At 42.2% G+C, this 26431-nt stretch overlaps 1 protein-coding gene across 1 annotated transcript; it reads right to left on the bottom strand.

Annotated features, from left to right (window-relative positions):
• Positions 1–7754: 7754 nt before the first annotated feature.
• Positions 7755–26301, bottom strand: TOMM7 (translocase of outer mitochondrial membrane 7). Its single transcript, XM_069960469.1, has 3 exons — positions 26153–26301; positions 17930–17978; positions 7755–8076 (listed from the first exon to the last, which is right to left on the bottom strand). The coding sequence occupies exons 1-3, from the start codon at positions 26253–26255 to the stop codon at positions 8061–8063; spliced, it is 168 nt and encodes a 55-aa protein (XP_069816570.1). The 5' UTR covers positions 26256–26301; the 3' UTR covers positions 7755–8060.
• Positions 26302–26431: the final 130 nt, after the last annotated feature.

The raw sequence follows: 26431 nt of genomic DNA, 5'->3' as shown, positions 1-26431 counted from the left end.
TTATCATTGAGGCATGATACCTTGTCTAGCATAACATGTAAACCCACTGTGAATACATCCATAATACCACATAGTGTGGTATCACACAAGCAGAATTTTCAATGAAAAGATCGTCAGTATTGTACCATTGTATGTCAGTTGCAGGTTGTACGTTTTGTTATTTATTCTGGTCTATTTATTGTTTTTTAGTGTAATAAATTATTTTAAAGTATTGATGCATTTGTGTTTTTATAAAATGAACAACGCTGTACACATAGCAACATCTTTACCCTTATGCATTACTCTTTCCAACCTACAGGATTCCGTAAATTTAGGGCAACATTAATATATGCTCCTTACAGCTACACTTTACCTGCTTTTAAGAATTGTACATGAAATAAGCCTACTTTATCCAATGGAAATATCTTGTTCAATGTAGTAATTATACATGTTCCAAGAAATGAACAATGTACATGGACACCGACACAGCCCACCCATTACTGCTTGTTCAAGATTTCTTTACAAAATTGTGGAAATTTCGGTAAATCCATCAGCAAAATAGCTTCAACAACTTTTCACACATTCAAAAAATGAGCCACCCTGTTCATTGAAGCTACATGTGAGGCTCCGGTCAGACCCCATCAGCCACTCGTTGCACGGCAGCACTGATTGGCTGAGCAGGACCGACAGGAGTCTCACATGCAGTCGTGGCGCTGAGCAGGTAATATAAGCTGTGGGCTGCGGGGGATTAAAGGAGCCGGGATACATACTTGCAGCAGAATGAACATTATGCTGCGGGTATGTAACCCTGTTGAACTTCACACTACCAGGATTCGCAGCGGATTTCGCAGTGTGAAATCCGCTGCAAATCCGGTACATGTGAAGGCACCCTAAAGGATTTTTTCACGGAGACAACCACTTTATATACAGAAGCTGTCCAGAGATGATTACATGGGTTTGGCCCAATTAACCGCAAGTGATCAATGTGGAAACTTCCTCTAGACACTTCCCATGAATTTCTGCTTATATAATGTAAAGGGAACCCACGTCACACCCCACTAATCAGTCAATGATTGTGTGACCTATCATTCCTACTTATACACATACGTATGGTGTTTTCAGTGGTCTATAGTTAGCAAAAAAAAAAAACGCCTGTGGGACAGATGTTACACTTTTATTGCCATTTTTGATAATGCCTGTAAAGGGGGGCTTAAAGTGGTCCTTTCAGCATTAAAAGTTTTTAAAGGTTGCAGATTTAGCTAGAAGTATCCTGGAGCTGCGATCTTCTTAGGTGTCCAGAGATCACTGCATTGAGAGCACTACTGGCTCCTTCTCTCACCCATGGCTCAAGCAGGCTACTGATTGGGCACAATATTGGTGGTGGGCAAGATCTTCAATAACATGGAAACTGGATGACCAAGAGACCAGGTATGTATAGATCCCTCTTCCCATCTCTGTATGGGCCTGTCAGCAGTACTAAAAACTCAAAACTGCTGACAGCTCTGCATTTAAGGGGTATTCCAATCATAAAAAAATGACAGAATATTACTAGGATATGCTTGTTGGAGTCCTTATTATATAAAGATTTAGCAATATCAGTCTGTTCTAGACCCCCACTGATCAAAAAGTAACAGCATATCCTGGCGATATGCTATAATTCCCAAGAGGAGGGTATCAGAATTGCGTCTTCCGTCGCTAAGGTTTGATGAAAAATTGCTGCGGAATTAAGGCTCACTCAGCCAATTTAACAATGGGGGAGGGGGGGGGGAAGGAGGAGGATCACAAAAGTGACAAGTGTTTAATGGCTTCATACAGAAGTCATTTATTCAGAGCCAATGACCAGGTCTCATCTTATTTGCCATTGCCTATGGGCCCTATTACACGGGACAATTATTGTGCGAAAAATCGTTAAATCGTTTAAATATAGACGATAATCGTTCTGTGTTATTGCAGGCAACGATAGAAAAATCGTTCACATGTCGTTGATATAGATCTGAACCTAAAATTATCGTTAATCGTTGGCTGTAATTCCACGTTCGTTCGCTCAAGTTCCGCATTTTTTCACTAATCGTTCAGTGAAATTGCACATTGTTAATTGTTTTTGTGGGATCAGAATAAACGATCATAGTAACGATCGCAATAACGATTGCAGTAACAACCGTAGTAACGATTATCGTTCTGTGTAATATGGTGAACAATTTCAGGTTAACGATAAACAATCTTGTTTGCGATCGTTAGTCGTTAATCGTTAAAAATCACTCAGTGTAATAGGACCCTTAGGTTGCCACTGATGCTGGTCAGTGTTATGGTGGTTTTACACGGAGCGATAATTCGCCCAATTGCACGATTAACGATTTTGAATGAACAATTTTTTTTTTATAACGATCGGCGTTTAGATGGAACGATACATCGTACGGAATATTCGTTTTGCAATCGTTTAAGCCTATCTCACACATAGGGGAAATCGTTGAAAGACTGTTTACACTGAACGATCTGCGAATTTTTTGCGAACGATCAACAACGATTTGAGAACTTGTTGAAAGAACAAAATGAACGATTTTTCGCTCGTCGCTTGATCGTTTTCTGCGTTTACACGTACGATTATCGTTCCAATTCGACCGTTATCGTGCAAATTCGAACGATACATCGTTCCGTGTAAAACCAACATTATGCTGCATGTACTTCCACCCTAAACTTTTTCTTTTCCACTTTTGAGACTGGTACTACAATGCTGAAACCAGAACTTGCATTTTGCAAATCTGAATTAAAGTAGGGACAAATATGTTCTTTGTTTTATCTGCTTGTATTTTTTGATTATTATTATTATTATTATTATGTGGGCAGCAATTGTACCTGAACTCTTTTCAACAGCATTAAAGGGGTAGATTTTTTTATTTACTTTTATTTAAAAATCTCAGGTCTTTTGGTACTTATCAGCTGCTGTATGTCCTCCAGGAAGTGGTGTTTTCTTTCCAGTCTGGCAGGTTGCTTGCTGCTGCCACCTCTGTAAGTGACAGGAAAAGTTTTCTATGGAGATTTGCTACTAGTCTGGGCAGTTCCTGAAACAGACGGAGATGGCAGCAGAAAGCATGAGGGCACAGCCTGGAGAAAATCCACCATGCATTTTTCAGTAAACCACAATGACATATAGCTTATTATATTGCATTAGCATATAATCAGCATTTTAGATCCATGATACTGACAGGTGGCCCTCAATAAAAAAAAAAAAAAAAGGGTAATAGCCTTTAATAAGCATATTTTTCAACCAATTCTAAAAATAAAAATAATAATAATGAACACAGCTTTTTTTTTTGTCAGGAACTGTCCTAAGGATGAAAGGTTTGCTACTGCTCTAGACAGTTCTCGTCATGGACAATGGTGGCAGCAAGGAGCACTGTCCCAGACTGGAAAGAATACACCACTTCCTGCTCGTCATACAGTAGCTGAGTACTAGAAGTACTGGAAGGCTTAAAGGGGAACTCAGGTAGAAACTACCAAAAATCCATTTGTTTTGGGGGGTTTTGTTCTGTTTTGTGTTTCTGCACTTCCTGGTTTATCAGTTGTACACAGTACTACAGGTACCAGAATGCAATGCTTTCCCTCAGCTGTTCATCACAGTCCTCCACTCTGCACATTCCCCGCCCATCTGTTGCAGAACATCTAGGCTGTGTTCACACATTGCAGTTTTATTGTTACTGAATTATTTGCAGTAATTTATGATTTCATTGTGGTCCCCCCCACACAGCACACTGTAATATCTACCTGTAACACCACACAGCGCTGTATTCTCTACCTGTAACACCACACAGCACGCTGTATTCTCTACCTGTAACACCACACAGCACGCTGTATTCTCTACCTGTAACACCACACAGCACGCTGTATTCTCTACCTGTAACACCACACAGCACACTGTATTCTCTACCTGTAACACCACACAGCACACTGTATTCTCTACCTGTAACACCACACAGCGCACTGTATTATCTACCTGTAACACCACACAGCGCTGTATTCTCTACCTGTAACACCACACAGCACACTGTATTCTCTACCTGTAACACCACACAGCACGCTGTATTCTCTACCTGTAACATCACACAGCACGCTGTATTCTCTACCTGTAACACCACACAGCACACTGTATTCTCTACCTGTAACACCACACAGCACGCTGTATTCTCTATCTGTAACACCACACTGTATTCTCTACCTGTAACACCACACTGTATTCTCTACCTGTAACACCACACAGCACACTGTATTCTCTACCTGTAACACCACACAGCACGCTGTATTCTCTACCTGTAACAGCACACTGTATTCTCTACCTGTAACATCACACAGCACGCTGTATTCTCTACCTGTAACACCACACAGCACCCTGTATTATCTACCTGTAACACCACACAGCACGCTGTCTTCTCTACCTGTAACACCACACAGCACGCTGTATTCTCTACCTGTAATACCACACAGCACGCTGTATTCTCTACCTGTAACACCACACTGTATTCTCTACCTGTAACACCACACAGCACGCTGTATTCTCTACCTGTAACACCACACTGTACTCTCTACCTGTAACACCACACAGCACACTGTACTCTCTACCTGTAACACCACACAGCACACTGTACTCTCTACCTGTAACACCACACAGCACGCTGTACTCTCTACCTGTAACACCACACAGCACATTGTATTCTCTACCTGTACCACCACACAGCACACTGTACTCTCTACCTGTAACACCACACAGCACGCTGCACTCTCTACCTGTAACACCACACTGTATTCTCTACCTGTAACACCACACAGCACACTGTATTCTCTACCTGTAACACCACACAGCACGCTGTATTCTCTACCTGTAACACCACACAGCACACTGTATTCTCTACCTGTAACACCACACAGCACACTGTATTCTCTACCTGTAACGCTGATATTGGAATAAAGTAAAGAACTTTTTGATTTTATTTTTCTTTTCACTTCCACGCACATATTATGATCAAGCATCTGTTATCTTTGACGTTAAGCCCCACAATAAGGCTCTGATCCTCTCTGCCATTTAGCATCATTTACTTGTGTTACTGCATCATATTTCTGAATACGCTGCAGTATTGCAATGAGACTCCAACATGTGTGAACACAGCCCTAATTTCACTGCACACTTTTGCACAATTAGAGAAATCAGTGCAACACCTGCTTCTGGCCGGTCAGAGATGGTGAATTAGGGGATCCAGTCAAGCCTCCTGGGACATCACACCCTGTCTGCATCATCAGCCTGATCTCAGCAAACACACACAATGTGAGACAGAGGCATAGAAGATTTGTCTCCTAAGGTGGGAGAGCAAAAGGAGCAGGAGACAATGTGGATTTGCATAGGGGCCATTTTTCTTCACTTCCTGGAGATCTATCAGCTACCAGTGTGGCAGAACCGCACAGATACAGTAATACATTGTATAGACACATATATTTAACTTTTAATAGAAAACAAGTTTTTCTTATCTGGAGTTCCCCTTTAAGGTTTCGCTGGAGCATGCCTTTAAATGATCTGCAAGCCCTATGGACATAGAAGTAATAAACATCTCAAGACTCTTTGCTTACACATGTGACCTGTGCAGAGCTCGTTTTACATAAGGCGGCAAGCTTCTCTTGCCCAATCTACTGATGTGATGTCACATTTCACTGATGTCACTGTAATGCTGTACAGATGCTGTCCTTATCACAGACAAAATAAGAAGTTTCCTCTCATTCTCTTTAACCCCTTAAGGTCAAAGCCAATTTTCGTTTTTTGCGCTTTTGCTTTTTCGATTTTATGTTTAAAAGTCCATAGCGCTTGCATTTTTTCCCCTAGAGACTTATATGAGCGCTTATTTTTTGCGACACCAATTGTACTTTGCAATGACAGGCATTATTCGCACTGTCAAATTGGAAAAAAAAAAAAGGAATTTGTTTTGATTTCGGGGAGTTTTGCATTTACGCTGTTTACCCTATGGTAAAACTGACATGTTATATATGTTTCTCAAGTCGTTACGATTACAACGATATATAACATGTATTACTTTTATTTTATTTGATGGCTTTTAAAAAATTCAAACCATTGTTGACAAATATATGTTCCTTAAAATCCCCCTATTCCCAGGCTTATAGCGCTTTTATCCTTTGGTCTATGGGGCTGTGTGAGGTGTCATTTTTTGCGCCATGATGTGTTCTTTCTATCAGTACCTTGATTGCACATATACGACTTTTTGATCACTTTTTATGACATTTTCTCTGGATTTAATGCGACCAAAAATGCGCAATTTTGCACTTTGGAATTTTTGGGCGCTGACGCCGTCTACCGTGTGAGATCAGGAATGTGATTAATAGTTCAGGCGATTATGTGCGCGGCGATACCAAATATGTTTATTTGTTTGTTTATTAATTTATATATTTTTTTATTAATAAAAACACTATTTTACCCTGGGGGGCTTGTATATAGACAGCACTGATCTCTCATAGAGATCAATGCTGTGTATATACACAGCAAAGATCGATTAGATCGGTCATAGATTACTATGGCCTGCTGCAGGCCACAGCAATCTATTACCGAGCCGGGATCAGCATCATTGCGACGCTGAGGCCCAGCACAGGCAGAAGAACGGATCTCCTCCCCGCGATCGCATCGCGGGGGGAGATCCGTCCCACTAGACACCAGGGACGTGAGGTCTGAAGCACTTCAATGCAGCTGTCAGGTTTGACAGCTGCATTGAAGTGCTTAATTAGCTGGCGCGGCAACGGGACCCGCAGCGGCTAATAGAGGAGCTCCCCGGCTGCAGATCACAGCCGGAAGCGGCGCCATTCACAGCGGGGTCCCGGCGAGACCCCGCTCTGAACACACCCCTCGCGGCACCATGACGTACCAGATACGTCATGGGTCGCTAAGGGGTTAATAGCCAAGAGGACCAGTCAACCCCTTATTTATCAGACTATCAAATTCAGACTGCTGTATGGCCACGTGTAATTCATCCCTGTAGAAAGTGTGGTTTCTATGCAGTTGCTCAACAGGAGAATCGTAATCTATGAGACTCCTGAAAAGTATGTACTGTACTTCCTTGGAAGTTTGGCAAAGGTTTCTGGAAAAGCTGCCTCCAACTAGAGCGCAATGATGTAACTCAGTACAACCTCTTCTATTACTAATGTTTGCCTATGAAGATTGCATAGCTGTATGCTTCATCTTATGCTCACAATAGAAATAGAAAAGATTACATAGTTTTGGACATAAAATTGGATTTACACAATTGGATGACTAATGTAAGGGGCACAAAAAACAGATGACTGCAACTGTGGATTGGTGCCTGGTTCTGAGGTCTACGCTACATCCTGACCATTACAATGTGCCAACTTTAATTTTGAGGGCATCTTGTCTACAGTACTTTATCACCCGACCCAAGAGTGTATCTATAAATGGTATAGGCACTGAGTGTGTCCAAAAAGATTTACTCCCCCTTTAGTCTATAGAATTGTATCAACATTGATGAGAAATTAAATGGCAGAAAAGAACAGTTTCACCTTCACCACTAGGGTATATTCACAGACGTAGAAAATGTCTGACGCGCTGTCAAAACTGTACAAAAAATAATGTGGTTTTTGGCTGCAGCTTGTACATGTGAAACATTTTTTCAACATGTTTCACCAACGCAAGTCACTTATGGTAAAACAAGATGTTGCATGGACTCAAACCACTAACTATGGATGTGTATGTAAGGATAAAAATTATTCTTGCATCACTGGTATATTTTTATTCATCTAGAATTACCATAAAATGCACAATGAATGATATATACAGCAGATCATTTGTGTAAAAAAAAAAAAAAAAAAAAAACAGTTAAGAAAAACTTAAATAATTGAAACAAAGTCTTCACACTTTCACTGCCACTTTAGGAGCACTGTACAGCACAATTTGTTGAATGTGATGTCAAAGCGCATATCAGCACAATCCCCCATATTTTAGGTTGAACACGTTCTACGCTGGTCCTTTTTAATCTTCGATACTGCAATACATATGTCGGGTGTCTGTGATGGTGAAGTCTTCATCCCCATAATAAACTGTTAAAAAAGCACAAATATTTTGTTATCAAGATTGGGAAAGGAGAAATGTAAGTAGCTAATTATTGTACCTATTACAATAGGTCTAAATAGGCTTTTCCCATAGATCTTTATTTTAAAATAATGTGCTCCGTTTCTCTTCTGCAGCCTGCATGCTTTCACAGAGTGCAGACTGCATTCAGTGGTTGGTCTGTCTCCAGCTTCGCTCTTTCCTTTCTTGAATGGCCATCTTAGCCAATTTAGGACTCTACTCTGGTCATAAACCAGCTTAGAAAACCATTTAGCAAGAGCAGTCTGCACTACACATGAAAACAAGCAAACTGCAGAAGAGAAACTGAGCAAAATTAAAAAAAAAAAAAAAGTTGAGGTAAAATGTAATTGTTTATTTTATTTGACGCTATTAATAAGTACAACAAAATAATACGATATCTGTCAGCTGCATTTGCTGCTAAGAGATGCAGACACAGCATAATAGCTGTTGGGGTATAAAAGCAAATTACCTTTCCTGAAGCAACCCCCACCAGCTCAAGGAAAGGTAGATTAATTTTATACCTCAACAGCTATTACGCGGTGTTTGTAGTTGACAGATTTTCATTAAGGCTGTTCATAGTCTTTATACAAGCACCAATGACTTACTTAAATAGTCTGCCGAGAGTTAAAGAACACTGAATACCACCAAACATAAGTCTCTGTCCACATCACATCTTCAATTTATTTCACTGCAAGCCATTCAATTGTACATGTAACCCGGTGACTCAAGAACAAAATAAAGAAAACCCATTGTACTGTAGTTATCCATTAGCGATGAGCAAACTTATAGTAAGTTCAGGTTCATACAAACCCAAACACTCCCGGTGGCTGGAGATAATGGATACCACCCTAGGGCTGCCTGGAAAACATGGATACAGCCATACCCGGTATCCATATTTTCCTGGCAGTCCTAGTTATGCATCAATCTTCTCCAGGCTGCGGGATTCAAATGCTGAGTGATCAGGTTTATGTGAATCTATCATACAGGAGAAGGATTTTATTGGTTTTGATAGCTCTTGCACAGTCTCTGCGATGGCAATGCCAGTAAATGGTGCAAATCAGCAGCACAATTGCAATTTTTTTTTCTGTTTCCATTCGGAAAGTTATCGTGGAATCCCATTTACTTCTTGTTTATTACGGTCTTTTCTGCAGAAGGTATTTCCTCATCAAAAAAACTATGTAAAGCATTACAATAAGCTCATGACTAAATGCATGTGTGTCGGTTCCTTCTTTTAGTCTGTACTATATCATGATGAAGCCGTCAGCACAGTGCACTGGTGATATGGTCCTCATGAGTTTATTCTAGAGAAGGTGTCACATCTGTCTTACAAATCTGTATGCCTGGAGAGGACTTTATCCTGGAGTTTAGTGAATTCCTGGTAATCCAACACTTGGCAAAGCCATTTTCATTGCTGTTGTGTGTGAAAGTGGTCAAATGGTTCATTAATTGTGGTGTAAAGGCCAGACCCCCAAACTATTAAAGCGACTCCGTACCCTCAATCTGTCCCCCCCAATCCACTTGTACCTTCGGATAGCTGCTTTTAATCCAAGATCTGTCCTGGGGTCCGTTCGGCAGTTTTTGTCATAAAAACAACCTTTAATCCGGTATCGCTGTGTCTAACGGCCGGGGCTTACATTTGTATATGCATTAGGCTGGCACACCCTCTCTGTCCTTCCTCCCCACCCTCCTCATTATTAGGAATGATCCAGGAACATTTACTGCTGTTTGAGCTTTGCACAGGTGTATTAACGATCCAGCCCATGTTCATTATACACACAGGTGGGGAATAGGAAGCAATCTGCCTGGAGCATTCCTAATGATGAGGAGGGTGGGGAGGAAGGACAGAGAGGGTGTGCCAGCCTAATGCATATACAAATGTAAGCCCCGGCCGTTAGACACAGCGCTGCCGGATGTTTTTATGACAATAACTGCATCCCCTGCTAAACGGACCCCAGGACAGATCTTGGATTAAAAGCAGCTATCTGATGGTACAAGTGGTTTGGGGGGGGGGGGGTTCAGATTGTGGGTACAGAGTCGCTTTAATGATGGATTCACCAAGCATGGGAGTGGAGTAGGAACGAAATGGGGAAGGTTATAAAGCACAAAAAAAGATTCTCAAGGGAAAATTGAATAGGAGTATATTAACTGCTCACAATGCAGGATTTAATGTAAATGTTTCTATTTTTTTACTTTTTACTATGTTTTTTTACTGGTTTCTATTTTCCGATTGTAAATTTTTATATGTTATTATGAGACAAACAAAAAAAACGAAAGTGCAACAGCAACCTAGGTGCAAGTGCTTACTATATATGATGCGACATGGAGAGAAAGGAGCTGCTGCACATCACACCTACTGTATGGCTGATACGAATGCCGCTAGACTATGTTTAACCCTTTGAGGACCAGGCCCAAAATGACCCAGTGGACCGCGCAAATTTTGATCTTAGTGTTTTCGTTTTTCCCTCCTCCCCTTCTAAGAGCTCTAGCACTCTCAGTTTTCTATCTACAGGCCATGTAAGTGCTTGTTTGTTACAGGAATAGTTGTACTTTGTAATGGCGTCATTCATTTTACCATAACATGTATGACGGAATTCCAAATATATTATTTATGAAGATATAAATAGGTGAAATCGTAAGAAAGAATGCAATATGGTAACCTTTGGGGGGTTCCTGTGTCTACGTAATGCACTATATGGTAACAGCGACATGACACTATTATTCTATAGGTCAGTCCGAACACAACCATATGCAGGTTACACAGATTCTCTAATGTTATATATATTTTTTATGAAATCCTTTTTTTTGGCAATTAAATATTAATAAAATGGGCCTATTGTGACGCTTATAACGGTTTTATTTTTTCACCTACGGGGCTGTATGGGATGTCATTTTTTCCGCCATGATCTCTAGTTTTTATTAATACCATATTTGTGAAGATCGGACGTTTTGATCACTTTTTATTGATTTTTTTTAATATATAATGTAACATAAAATCGGTAATCTGCGCACTTTTTCCCCTCTTTTCGTGTACGCCGTTTACCGGTCGCAATGACGCTTGTTATATTTTAATAGATCGGACAATTACGCACGCTATGGTATATTATATGTTTATCTATTTATTCATTTTTATATGTTTTATTTATATAATGGGAAAGGGGGGTGATTTAGACTTTTATTGGGGGAGGGGTTTTGGGGTAGTGTGTTAGTGTTTTGAACTTTTTTTTTTTTTTTACACATTTGAAGTCCCTTTGGGGGACTTGTACATACATTACTTTGATTTATACACTGATGAATGCTATGCCATAGGCATAGCATTGATCAGTGTTATCGGCGATCTGCTCATTGAGCCTGCCTGTGCAGGCTCAGTGTAGCAGATCGCCGATCGGACCGCATGGAGGCAGGTAAGAGACCTCCAGCAGTCCGTTTCAACGATCGGGACCCCCGCAGTCACACTGCGGGGGTCCCGATCGGTAAGTGACAGGGGACTCCCCCTGTCACTTACACTTAAACGCTGCGGTCGCGCCGCGATCGTGGCGTTTAAGGGGTTAATGACACGCGGCAGCGCGATCGCTGCAGCGTGTCATTACCGGTGAGGTCCCGGCTGCTCACTGCAGCCGGCCCCCACCTGCTGTGAAGCGCGCTCCGCTCCGGAGCGCGCTTCATAGCGGGAATAACACCCATGACGTAAGGTTACGTCATGGGTCGTCTGGGGACAGACTTCCATGACGTAACCCTACGTCCAGGGTCGTCTAGGGGTTAAAAACCAACGCCAGGATGTTTGTATACAGTATAATTTGATCAAACCATATTGCCTCATAGAATGGCCCTGCAACCCAAATGTCACAGGACCAAACCCAAAGTGCCCCCCCAAAACCCAGCTGTCTGCAGCAGTGGTGGTGAGTGCCATACTTGTGTTGTTTGGGGGCAGCCTTCTCCGCCGGTGGTGCCGGCTGGGTATTGGTGGGGCACTTTGGGTTTGGTCCTGTGACAATGGGGTTGCAGGGCCAGTCCATGGCCTCCCTTCCCTGCACGCTGACCGACACAGTGTGGAGTTAGTGTAGGGACCTGTGTGAACCAGGAGACCGGCACGTGGTACACGTGGCAGTATGGTTTGATCAAATTATATACCAACATCCTGGCGTTGGTTTTTAAAATAAAAATAAAAAGTAAAAAAAAGATATAGTGAGTGCCGCATCTTTTTCTACTATTGAATCTACATTAAAATCTACCCTATATATAGCACTACCGAAGTATCAGATTTAAGTGTTGGGCTAATATACACTAGTATAATTTTTATATTGTACAGATAACTACACAGTAGGTTCAGCCATCAGTATACAGTGTATGGGGGCTCCTACGACTCTACCAACAGATAATGTATCAGAGATGTTCACAGACAGAGAAGTCACTGCCAGAGCTGTCTGGCTAAATCATTTAGCCGGCAGGTATTGAACGTGTATGGCCACCATTACAGCTTTAAGACACAGGCAGATAGCGGATATGGAGATAAAACAAATAAAACTTGATACTTAACTAATGGCCAAATGCGAGGTGAAATCATGTTTTGTTTCTAAGCTTGAAGAAAACCATTCTGCACGATTGTGCTCATATGGTTCCCTGCAGAACAGAATACAGCTACAGCTCATGGAGCATACCAGCCGCAGCTTTATAATTTTCATTCGCTGCGGATATGTAACCCGGCCCCCCTTTTAACCCCCGCAGCATACATCACCTGCTCCAAGCTCCTGCTTGCTTCTGGGCCTCCCAGCAGTAAGCCAATCAGTGCACTGACCCACCGCAGCGCACTGATTGGCTGATCGCCGGGAGGCTCCGAAGCCTGGAGCAGGTGATGTATACTCCAGGGCAGCACCCGGCCCGCAGCATACATTACCTGCTTAGCGCCGCGGCTGTGAGAGACAGCCGGGAGCCTCACACAGCCACAGCGTCGAGCAGGTAATGTATGCTGCGAGGGGGCTGGGTCACATACTGGCAGCGGAATGAAAATTCAGCTGCGTGTATGTGACCCATTCAGCTTCACACTACCAGGATCCGCGGCGGATTTCAGTGCAAACTCCCAGCGTGAAATCCGCTGCGGATCCGGTACGTGTGAAGCTACCCTAAAAGTGAAAGCATTGTTTTATTTTATGCTGTGCAAGACCAGGAAAGGCAACTGTCATCGGGGTGGGGAGCTGCCTGTGACTTGTCTGCCTGTCAGCGCACAGTGCATGGATGATTGAAGACTAGTTGAAGCCCCTCTTTCTGCCTCGGGCGGCATAATAAAACTTATTTTTCACCATAAAGCTACTGCTGCTGCTGGTATGCTCCATGAACTGCACAGTACACTATACTGTGCTGCAGGGAACTATATCAGCACAATGTTGCAGACTGGTTCCCTCGAAGTGTCACCGAGGAGGTGACGCATGCCTCCTATCTCCCCCTGACCCAAAGACTGATGTAAAACACTGGAAGCTAAGCCTAGAACAATCAAGCAGGAAGGTTGGATGAAGGAGGTATGCTTTCTGCAGCTCAAGGCTAAATGGCACTTAATCTTGGAAGGAAAACATGCTTTTATAACTCTGCAAAGCGCCACCATCTAAGAACCAATAGTATAATTTTGGAGAAACACACCCTATAATGGTCTATAAAGCCAAGTGCAAAAACTTGCAGGTCATCCCTGCCGCTCACTGACTAGGCAAAGATCTCTAACTGAGAGTGCCGTGCATTTGATGGATGCAGAAGGGGAGACAAAGGCAGATTCTGTTGCTCCTGAAGCAATGCGGGATACTGATGCTGCAGATGTCATATTATTACTCAGCTATATCTAGAATGCCTGCTGTAGAGCAGTTTTGCTTCCTGTGTTACATGTGCACTACTTCACACTATTGTTATTTTTAGACATCCACAGATGTAAAGTTATGATTAGGGAGGGGGGTCTTTTATTGCACACATCCGGCCCATTAATCCCATGTACAACCACTCCAGTCCTCCCCTTTATGTCCTGAAACAGCTGATAACAGTAAATAGTTATTCAATGTGAAATACGGGAATTTTCTCGGAACAATTTTATGAACATAGAGGAAATGTCTCAAAAAATTAGTGTGGCGAAAAAGTGGGAGAAGCCGCAAATTAATGTTACGGCTCATTGTACTGTGGTCTTATAGATCTTCCTCCTTGCTGTAGTTTGTCTCCTTTAAAAGGAAACCTGAAAAATAATTTGCTGCAAAACTGAATTCAAAATTGCTTAGGGAATCAGGCAGCACTATTCATCCTATACAAATATTGGCAGTGCATAAAGGATGTCCTAAAAACTTTTCCTACATGGGTTTTGGTGCCAAGTATAAAATACCAAAATGCTATAGTGTGGTGCATGTACATGATGCCCAAGTAGGCACTGGGGCAGAGACAGAGCCGTAACTAGTCACAGCCTGTAACCACGCTCTGCACCCAGACTGACAGGAATAAAGACTCGTCACATACTGCAGGGACACATATGGCTCTTTACATGTCAATCAGGTGTGCATAGCGTGATTACAGGCAGAGAGCCATGGATAGTCACACATTTGTCTCAATGCCTTCTTAGTCATCATATGCATACCCTGTGTTCCGCATTAAAACTCTCTGCATTTTAGCATCACACGTTAAAAAAGTTATTGGGAAACCTTATGTGCACTCTCCTTGCGCACTTTCCCCTGTGTATTGTATATTTTAATAAGAGCATACTGAGAAGGGTCACCCCAATTACTAATTATTTATAAAGCGCACTTAATTCCAGAGCGCTATACAGGCGACAGGGGTAACAAACAAGAACAATACAAGATCAAAACACATCACATGAAGGCAGATGGCAGACTGATACATGGGGAAGAGGACCCTGCCCGCAAGGGCTCACAATCTATAAGGTATTGGGAGAGAGACAGGAGATAAAGTGCAGCCAGTAAAGTATTAAAGGTTGTAGCCTAGTTTGAAGAGATGGGTTTTCAGGTTCCAATAGCGTTGTGTATGTGCCAATAGCGCAAGGCTTCAACAGCTCTGCAGTGCTGAACATGTAGGTTGGTGGCAGCAGAGAGGCCAGTGTCACCCCTTACTGTTGCCTCTCATAAATGTAAAAAGTATTCTACTTTACACCCCTTTGATAAAAATCCCCAATGTCAGGGTACAAACCCACACACCGTATACACAGCAGATACGCAGCAAAAACGCAGCAGATTTGAAGCAGATTTGGTGGTGCAGATTTGATGCTGTGTTCAGTTATTTAGATCTAATCTGCTGCGTGTTTGTTGCGTATTTGCTGCGTATCGCAGCAGTAAATAAGCTGCGTATACGCTGTGTGTGTTTGTACCCTAAGACTGATTCACGCAGCAAATACGTCAAGTGGGTTTGTACCCTAAAAAAGATTTAAAATAATTTCTGTCTGGAGTACCCCTTTAACAATTCAAAATTTAAGATCGGCCAGGGTTTTTAGTGCCGAGACCCGCTCAAATTGTTAAAGTGGTTAGGAAACTCACAACTGCTTTACTGCAAAACAGCACCACCCCTGTCCCCAGGTTGTGTGTGGGATTACAATTCAGCTCCATTCACTGAGCTGCAATACCACAGCCAAACTTAGGTCAGGACAAGAGCTGTTTATGAAAGAAAGAGGCCATTATTTTTTAAAGCGACTCTGTACCCGAATCTGCCCACCCCAAACAGCTTGTACCTTCGGATAGCTGCTTTTAATCCAAGATCGGTCCCGGGGTCTGTTCGGTAGGTGATGCAGTTATTGTCCTAAAAAACAACTTTTAAACTTGCAGCCCTGTGTCAAATTGGCGTGGCCTAGGGTGTCTATGCACTAACCATGCACCGTCTCTCCGTGCCTCCTCCCTGCCCTCTTCGTCATTAGGAATGTCCCTGGCAGAATTTCTCCCATTCCTCACTTGTGTGAACACTGCACAGGTGCCTTAACGATCCAACTCATGTGCAGTGTTTAGACAATTAATAGGAGAATATCTGTCTGGAGCATTCCTAATGATGAAGAGGGCAGGGAGGAGGGACAGAGAGGTGGTCCAAGCATAATGCACAGACATTCTAGACCGCGCAAATTTGACACAGGGCTGCAAGTTTTAAAAATGTTTTTTAGGACAATAACTGCATCACCTGCCGAACTGACCCCAGGACAGATCTTGGATTAAAAGCAGCTGACGGTACAAGCGGTTGGGGGTGTCAGATTGTGGGTACAGAGTCGCTTTAAGGCTGAATGAACCCTTTAATTATAGCAGGGTGAAGTGCGCGTTACAGGTCTACGAAGCCCTTCTCCTGTAATCAATTAGACAGAGAGTCAGGAAGTTTCACCTGTATAACTAATGATCAGAATGGCACTGACCAGAACCAATACTAGCAATTACTCTGTTAAAAGGTCATATAAATGGCAGCAATTCTTTAAGGGATCTAATTCTCAAATAAGAAGTCCATGATAATAAGTTACTTACACCAAATTGAGCTTACATTTGTGAATGGAGAAATCTAAAGTAAACCACATATACAGAACAAAAATGAATGAATGTTGACAACTTGTGAAACGTATGATTTTCCATTGAAAGGGAGATTATATCTCTAATAGGATGCACCCTCGGTTATTTTGTGTAACTTCCTCTATGAGGAATGACCGCTTTCTGCTATTGTTAGAAATCAAAAGCTGAGTTTGCAAAAGGAAAATAAGGGGAGGAAAACCTCTAAGGGAGACCAAAGGAAAGGAAATTAAGGAAGTTCCCAATGCAAATAAACACACAACATACAAAGGAATATGTCTGAACCGCATTTTTTTCCTCCGGATATAGTTTCAGGCAAGTAAAAGATACATTTTTAAAACTACTTAGAAAATAAAGTGCTCGATAGCTGGCTGGGGTCATGTGACATGCTCGGGGACTCCTCTAAGACAAGCTTTTATAGAAAACCCATCTCTGGAGGTTGGGGAACTACTATCAGTTTTTACAACCCTTCAATAGATTTAGGGGAAAGAGAAAAAAAAAACAGTAACCAGTATTAACCAGTAAGGGGAAAAATCCTGTATAAATTCAAATTAAAAAAATAAATCTTTGGTCTTAAAGGGATATTCCTATCTTAGACATTTATATAAATTCCCCAGAATATGCAAAAGATGTCTGATTAGGTCAGGTCAAGTTAATTGATAAAAAACTGCTTGTCACTATTATGATCAAAAAAAGAGCAATGATCGCTCCTTCACCTCTACTCTAAGGGTGGAATTACACAAAGCAATTATCGTTTGAAAAATCGTTAAATCGTTTGGATTTGAACGATAATCGTTTAGTGTGATAGCAGACAGCGATTAAACGGCCAACGAGAAATCCTTGTTCATTTATTAGAGTTTGGACCTATTTTTATCGTTGATCGTTTGCAAATCGTTCACATGTAATAAGATGTCGTTCGCAGTAGTGGCGAACGCAGTAGCAACAACAGGATTAACGCAATAATGATCATAAGTAACGATCATCGTTCCGTGTAATTAGGTGAACGATTTCAGGTCATTTCAGTTAGTCTATCGTTAATCGTTTGAAAATCGCTTCGTGTAATAGTACCCTAATGAAACAAACAGTCAATCTGCCCTGGGTCAGGACACCTCCACTTACCTGAATGAAAGGGTGCTTTGTCAATTTGGTGTAAATACTGGAGATGGGAATACCCTTTAAATGACTACTTACCATATATCCCTGACAAAAAATGTTCACTTAAATTAACGGGATGTTGCACATCTTCAAGGTGCGTTGTAGAAACAATAAAGTTTAATTTACAAACTCTGCGACATAACTTTTTCTCTGTAATAGTTACCTTAGTACGGTGGGTTCAGGCATTCCAGGGTCAGCTCCCCTTTTAAATCCTAGAAATAAAATAAAATTGGGAATAAGATTTCATAAAACTAGGTTACAACTCCAAGTATAAAAAAAATCATTGAAAACAGACATATGGGGAATAGCATTTTATAATATGGTTTATTATATAGACGTGAAACTGTACAGGTCATGCACACTTTCATAACCAATCATGTAATAAATTACTAATTTTATCACGTGATTGGCTTAGGGTCCTTGTCAAAGAACAGTCAAGCTGGGGTAACATACACATGGTTTTCCAATGTATTTGATCAGGATGCCACTCCCTGAATGTGCGCCCCCGAACCATCTTCTATGCTTAAATATAGCGAATCTTTTTCTCTCCAGGATTGTAATTTGTATAGTACAATACAAAATGTGACACTGGACTAGATAGGAATCACATACTACTGCTTATTTAATGAGTAGAAACTGACCACTGTGCTCGGCTTAAAGGCGAAGTCCGGCAAAATTTTTTATTAAAGTATTGTATTGCCCCCCAAAAGATATACAAATCACCAATATACACTTATTACGGGAAATGCTTATAAAGTGCTTGTTTCCCTGCACTTACTATTGTATTGCATCAAGGCTTCACTTCCTGGATAACATGGTGATGTCACGACCCGACTCCCAGAGCTGTGCGGACTGTGGCTGCTGGAGAGGATGATGGCAGGGGGATGCTCAGTGTCCCTCCAGTGCTCTGTGTCCCTCAGTGTCCCTCTGCCATCATCCTCTTGAGCAGCCACAGCCAGCACAGCTCTGGGAGTAAGGTCGTGACATCACTATGTTATCCAGGAAGTGAAGCCTTGATGCAGTAGTAAGTGCAGGGAAAAAAGCACTTTATAAGCATTCCCAGAATAAGTGTACATTGGGGATTTGTATAACTTTTGGGGGGCAATACAATACTTTAATAGAAAATTTCACCGGACTTCTCCTTTAACCCTTTAAGGACAGAGCAAATTTCGATTTTTGCGTTTTCGGTTTTTCCTCCTTGTGCATAAAAGGCCATAGCACTTGCATTTTTCCACCTAGAGACCCACATGAGCCCTTATTTTTTGCGTCACTAATTGTACTTTGCAATGACAGGCTGAATTTTTGCATAAAGTACACTGCGAAACCAGAAAAAAATTTAAAGTGTGGTGAAATTGAAAAAAAAAACGCATTTTGTTTATTTGGGGGAAATGTGTTTTTACGCCATTCGCCCTGGGGTAAAACTGACTTGTTATATATGTTCCTCAAGTCGTTACGATTAAAACGATATGTAACATGTATAACTTATATTGTATCTGATGGCCTGTAAAAATTTAAACCATTGTCAACAAATCTACAACACTTAAAATCGCTCCATTCCCAGGCTTATAGCGCTTTTATCCTTTGGTCTATGGGGCTGTGCGAGGTGTCATTTTTTGCGCCATGATGTGTTCTTTCTATCGGTACCTTGATTGCGCATATACGACTTTTTGATCGCTTTTTATTACAATTTTTCTGGATTTGATGCGACCAAAAATGCGCAATTTTGCACTTTGGGATTTTTTTGCGCTGACGCCATTTACCGTGCGAGATCAGGAATGTGATTAATTAATAGTTCGGGCGATTACGCACGCGGCGATAGCAAACATGTTTGTTTATGTATTTATTTATTTACTTTTATTTATAACCTGGGAAAAGGGGGGTGATTCAGACTTTTATTAGGGGAGGGGGATTTTTACTATTAACAACACTTTTTTTTTTACTTTTACACTTATACTAGAAGCCCCCCTGGGGGACTTCTAGTATAAGTGCTTTGATCTCTCATTGAGATCTCTGCAGCATAGATATGCTGCAGAGATCCATGAGATAGGCACTCGTTTACTTCCGGCTGCTGCAGCCGGAAGTAAACGAGTGCCGAGCCGGGGACGGCGCCATCTTGGAGCGGTCCCCGGCCGGCTTCATTTGCGGAGATCGCTCCTCCGGGACAACATCCCGGAGGAGCGATCTCCCCACTAGACACCAGGGATGACGCTGCGTCCGGTAATCGGATGCAGCTGTCAACTTTGACAGCTGCATCCGATTACTGTATTAGCGGGCACGGCGATCGGACCGTGCCCGCTAATACCTACGGTCCCGGGCTACACGCGGCACCCGGGACCGGCGCGGTTCAGAGCGGGGCCGCCGCGCGGCCCCGCTCTGAACTCCCTTACCGGCATCAGGGCGTAAATTTACGCCCGATGTCGTTAAGGGGTTAATCTTTGTTTTAATCACAATGAAGGCATCAAGCAAATTCTAATGTATTAAAAAAAAAGTTCTATCTTAGAAAAGGACTAAATAAAATTTAGTCATCTCACTGGTACCATAGACATTTACTCTGCGGCTCGTGGACGTTCCTTCTTGCAGAGATGATAGGATAACATTGTGACGTGCACCATTTGCAATAACCACAAAGCAATGGAAATCGCCCACTGAGTTACACAAACCTTTAGTCATCTTATATGGAAACTGTCAGTAGAAAACCACCACCTGGTCCATCTAGGCTTCCCTTATATTATTACATTAGGATATTTTATCTTAAGATATACAGTACACTACTCACACAGGGTTATTTCATTTGGTGGTTATTTAGTTTTTCTCATCTCGAACAATTTATTGAAACAAAAGCCAACACCAGTGGTGGATATACCCCAACAAAAACGGTCATTGTCTCAATAACTTGTCATGTGTCCTTGAGCATCAATTACAGATTAACAATGATGTTTAATGCTGTTAGCACAAGTTGTCTTATCGTCTGCTGAGGCATGGCATCCCACTCTTCTTAAAGGGTTGAGGTTCTTACTAAGGTTCTAGGTTCCTACCCCCACTGCTCCATGTACTGCATTCAGGTCTGAGGAACATGAAAATAAAGTTAAGCATCTACTCGGCCACCCAGACTTCATTACATTTTGGCGTGAGTGATCTGACAGATTTTTTTTTAAGCCAAAGCCAGTAATGAATCCTTTATATTCTGTTCCCTGTTTACAGCCTGTTCCTGCCTTTGGCTGCAAAAATCTCTCTGTGTAAACGCACCATAAGCGAGGTATTCTTATAAACAATGTTAGGAGTAGATTGCCCCATCCATTTCCATCCAGGAATCAGTATCTGTATTAGCTAAAGGGTGTAACAAAATTGACACAATAATTTGAGATTTATATTTATCTATTCTTTCATGTATTTCAGCTTCATTTCTGCAAAAAGGAGTTGTACCCATTATCAGTTAAAAAAAGAGTGTAATCAGTATTTGATGTTTTAGTTATTTTATCCAACCACTGTAGTTACTGTGCACCTCAGAGCCACTTGCAATTTAGTAGCCAAAAATCTGTGGTAAAATAATGTACATAAGAAAAAAAAGTAATACTTACCCCATCCCTGTTCCTCCTGCAGCACAGCATCACCGCTTCCAAACCCTGGTCTTCCTCCTGTAGCTCCCAACCCGGCTCAAAAATGCCTGCTCATTCAGTCAGTGAGGCAGGACTGAGCGGATAGATCCTGCTGGGTTGTGACAACACAGGAACTAAAAGAAAACTGGAAACCAGCAACTGTCAGTGAGCTGGTGTTGCAGCGCTGCAGAGACAGGTTTCTTTTTTTTTTTTTTATTATTATTATGTTCCTACTAGAGATGAGCGAACTGGGTTTGGGTTTGAGTCGATCCAAACCCGAACGATCGGCATTTGATTAGCTGGAGCTGCTGAACTTGGATAAAGCTCTAAGGTTGTCTGGAAAACATGGATACAGCCAATGACTATATCCATGTTTTCCACATAGCCTTAGGGCTTTATCCAACTTCAGCAGCCACCGCTAATCAAATGCCGAAAGTTCGGGTTCGGATCGACTCGTGTTCGCGCATTTCTAGTTCCTACCCCTCCTGCCTACCCTGAATTTTTACATTTCACCAGTTCTCCCTAAATAAATCTTTTCTCATCTCAGCTGTAAGTCTGCAGGGTATTTACAGTGTTTTTGTTCTGCCTTAGCAGAGAAATTACCTTCTTTCCCCATAGGGATAAAACTTAACTTTTATTAGAGTTTGGGATATAAGCAAAACTGTGTTTGTGTATATACAGTGCTATATAAAAAATAGTTCCTAGGGGATTCTGTCTTATCTTTGGGGGGTTCATGCAGTTTAATACTGTGGGGGCAGAGGTTGCACTGTAAGCCCAGTATTGTGCAGGAATTGTTGCCTGTTATCACTTCCACGTGTTACTGATTTTAGTAATATAGTTATGAATTAAACTGAAGATTGCTGTGTATAGTTTGTAATCATCTGTAGCATGTATATCTTCCTCGTATCTGATGAGTGTGATAGTGTTTGCTCATCATTGGTGGATACAATGCATCAATTATTCTTATTGCCACAAGTTTGTGCTTGCTAGGAGCGGTACGCTCCGATGCCGGCAGGATGAGTCTAAACGGCTCTTTAACTTTATCGTAAAGTCTTCACAGTGTGTAACAAGTGACAAATATGATCGCTAATGTAACACTTTCTATTGGGGTACTCTATCGCGTATCTTACAGGACGTTACCATGAGGTCCAGTAACTAAGTCCTGTTGTGTATCTATTCATTGTGTCATCCCCCGTACATTAGGTAGAAAGGTCTCAGCACCGCTCTCGCCGTCCGCGGGCGCGTCCCGAACGGACAGCGATATCGGGCTGGTTGTGCACCCACGTATAATTCTCTGCTTGTTGGAAACTAATAGACTATGTCACCCTTGGAACTATTATTAAAATCTCTGCCTTATAGACCTGACTAGTTTCGCCAGCAGTCTCTGGCGTTATCAAAGGAAAGGCTAGGGTATTTACAGTGCGCACATGACAATACTGTACAATTACATGCAGGGAGGGCATGTAAGAGGAGTATCGCTTTTTCATATCGAAACAAGCAAAATCCTCTATTATGGTAAATTAGCAATGCCCAGAAATCAGCGTGCTGAGATGTAAAGTTACTTCCTTAGATGACCTTAGACTGCGGCCTCCCGCCAGCAGACAAACACTGAGTACAAGTCACAAGGGGCACACTTACATGCGGCACATTTGTTGCCTTTAGTGTAAAAAAATTCATACATGCCTGTCCACACTCCTCAGTATCTGCTGGTTCTGCCCAGTCCCACAGCTGCCACGAGAATTGCAGAGCCAGCAGTGGCTCTATGTAATACGGGGCTTACACAACAGAACCAGATGAGTGGCTGGCCTCAATCTGATCCATTCCGTTAGCTGCAGGCCCCTCCCCAGATAAATTAGCCTATGGGAAGCTTTCATGTCCACCTATGCATTAGCCCACATATACCTTTTATACAGCTTTACTACATCCATTCTTGTTATTATTTTAAAGGACTGGGTTCACACACTATTCGTTCAAATCAACTGGTATCAGAAAGTTATATAGATTTGTAATTTACTTCTATTAAAAAAGTTTTCCCTTACTTATCAGCTGCTGTATGTCCTACAGGAAATGTTGTTTTATTTTCAGTCTGACACAGTGCTCTCTGCTGACATCTCTGGCCGAGACAGGAACTTTGTCTAGGTTTTCTATGAATCCCCATAGAAAACCTCTCCTGCTCTAGTTCCTGTCTTGGCCAGAGATGTCAGCAGAGAGCACTGTGTCAGACTGAAAATAAAACAACATTTCCTGCAGGACATACAGCAGCTCATAAGTATGGGAAGACTTGAGATTTTTTTAATAGAAGTAAATTAGAAATTACAAGATTAGAAGTTACAAGATCACCAGCCAGGGATGTGACTGATGTCATCACTTGGCCAAATGAAAACTCTATGTTTGTGTCATCACAGCCACTATACTGACTGTCACTTTTTCTTTCATTCGAGCATCTATTTCTGCTTTCCACGCGCCACTTCTATATTCCAACACATTTTGCAGACATCAGCAATGCTACCTTCCTGCTCCCTAGCCAGTTCTTTTTTTTTTCCAAGACACTAGGTGGAAGTTGATGAATCAGTGAGGTCACTTTTTACAATAAAAAAATTTGCAGGGTTTGCCCACTTGCTTTGCATCTTAAGATGCAGCATCTGCATAAAGGGATACTCCAGAGAATTTTTAAATGAACTGGTGTAAGAAAGTTACAGATTTGTAAATTACTTCTATTTAAAGAAAAACTCTGATCTTCCAGTACTTAGCTGCTGTATGTCCTGCAGGAAGTGGTGAATTAATTCCAGTCTGACACAGTGCTCTCTGCTGCCACCTCTATCTGACAGGAACTGTCCAAAGCAGAGGAGCTTTATTACTTTCTTACTGATCTCAAGATAAAGGGTCCCAGGACCCCCTGCTTGTAGCTGCTGTAGGTGGTTGAAAGCCAAAAACGGCAGCCCCATTAACTTACTGTAGAATACACCTGCATTGAAATGGGGAGAAAAGTGTTCAAGCGCTTTTTCCAGCTCATTCTAGCGATTGTTAGTGGTCTGATCATCAATACTTTTAAAGGGGTTATCCAGCTCTACAAAAACATGGCCACTTTCTTCCAGAGACAGCCCCACTCTTGTCTCCAGCTTGGTTGGCCTTTTGCTGCTCAGTTCCATTGAAGTGAATGGAGCTTAACTGCAAACCTCACCTGAACAGGAGACAAGAGTCGTGTTGTCTCTAAAAGAAAAGGGTCATGTTTTTTGTAGCGCCGGATAACCACTTTAAGGGCTGATAGGCTGGGCAAGCCTTTAGGGTACAGTCCCTCTATTGGGGTTTTCCCAGTACAGCAAGTAGTAGCATAGGATATTACATCAATTTCTGGTCAGGAATCAGATCTGATTTATAATCCCCAGAAGGAAGAGACCACATTCAACAGTTCTGATCACTTAGGGTCTGGGTGCTCAGAACCCAAGTGATCGCAGGAAAAAAACAGGTAGAAGTGCACAGCTGAGCACTTCTGTCCACCATTTTCTCACTGTCAGATACAGGCTCTATAGACTTCTAAAGAATCTGTCTCCTGCAGTGAGAAGAGAGAGAAGCACTTGACTGGGTGCTTCTTTCAGGATGTCACTGTAGAACACAATGATCATGACTAGAGATAAGCGAACCGGGTTCGAGTCCATCCGAACCCGAACGATCAGCATTTGATAAGCTGGGGCTGCTGAACTTGGATAAAGCTCTAAGGTTGTCTGGAAAACATGGATACAGCCAATGACTATATCCATGATTTCCACATAGCCTTAGGGCTTTATCCAAGTTCAGCAGCCACCGCTAATCAAATGCTGAACAATCGGGTTTGGATGGACTAGAGCATGCTCCAGGTTCGCTCATCTCTAATCATGACTCTTTACCCATGCCCTCTTGTCTCTGAAGGTACATTCATAACATGCCGAGGATGGAAGTGGAGCTCTGGAGAAAAGAACAAGTAATACCTATTCTGTTCCACAAACAATCTCATAAAAGTGATGATGGTGATGGTCGGGGGGGGGGGGGGGGGGTCTGACTGCTGGAACCAAGATCACAGAGAAGTTACAATTAAGGTCACAGTTGCTTTTGACTTTAAGGTCAATGCTGGCCAAGTCTTGAGCGACTGCGGCTTTAGTGACAATAACACGGTAACCCCATTGACAATGATTAGACTTAGGGTCCTATTACACGGAGCGATTTTTAACAATTAACGACAAATTGCAAACGAGATTGTTTGTTAACCTGAAATCGTTCACCATATTACACAGAACGATATTAGTTAGATATGTTAGATTTGTTTATTCCTTCTGATCTCAGGAAAACAATGAGCAATGTGCTATTACACTGAACGATTAGTGAAAAAATGCGGAACTTGAGCGAACGAATGTGGAATTACAGCGAACGATTAACGATAATTTTAGGTTCAGATCTATATCAACAAACGACGCACGAACGATTTTTCAATCGTTGCCTGCAATTACACAGAACGATTATCGTTTAATTTCAAACAATTTAACGATTTTTCACACAATAATCATCCCATGTTATAGGGCCCATAGAGCTGTAATGGCAGTATTACGTTCTCCATATTGCTGGACTAGCACAGCCCTTGTCATATAGTGAAAGATACTCGTAGTCCAGTCACATTAACAGAATACTATAAAATGAAGGCATAGAAATAGATACATGACTGTTAATGTCTTGCTTTACTGCACTGCTGCACTACTTAAAGGGCACTGGACTCCCAGCCCTCTGTAGCGGTACAGGCGGCGGTGTGAAGGACTACTGACCTAAGTACAGGACGAGGGGGATGAAGCCCCAGCGGATGGTGAACTGTCCGCACTTGAACAGCTTTTGCAGGCGCTGTTTGGCTTCTTTGCTGAGCTCGGGCATGGCTGCGGAGGACACGAGAGGCAACCGGAAGGAAGCGGCCGGAGCGGAAGCGCCGCACAGCGAGAGGAGGGAGAGCGTGTAGTGCGGGGCTCAGGCGCTACAGCGACACCTAGCGCCCTGAGTACAAAGTGCATGCGGGGAGCCGCCAATCCATTAGCTGTTTAGTGCAGTACGCT

Source organism: Dendropsophus ebraccatus, chromosome 2 (genome assembly GCF_027789765.1).
Source record: "Dendropsophus ebraccatus isolate aDenEbr1 chromosome 2, aDenEbr1.pat, whole genome shotgun sequence".
In the NCBI taxonomy this organism is placed as follows: Eukaryota; Metazoa; Chordata; class Amphibia; order Anura; family Hylidae; genus Dendropsophus; species Dendropsophus ebraccatus.
The sequence above is the reverse complement of the archived record's forward strand: the minus strand, read 5'-3'. Positions and strand labels throughout refer to the sequence as shown.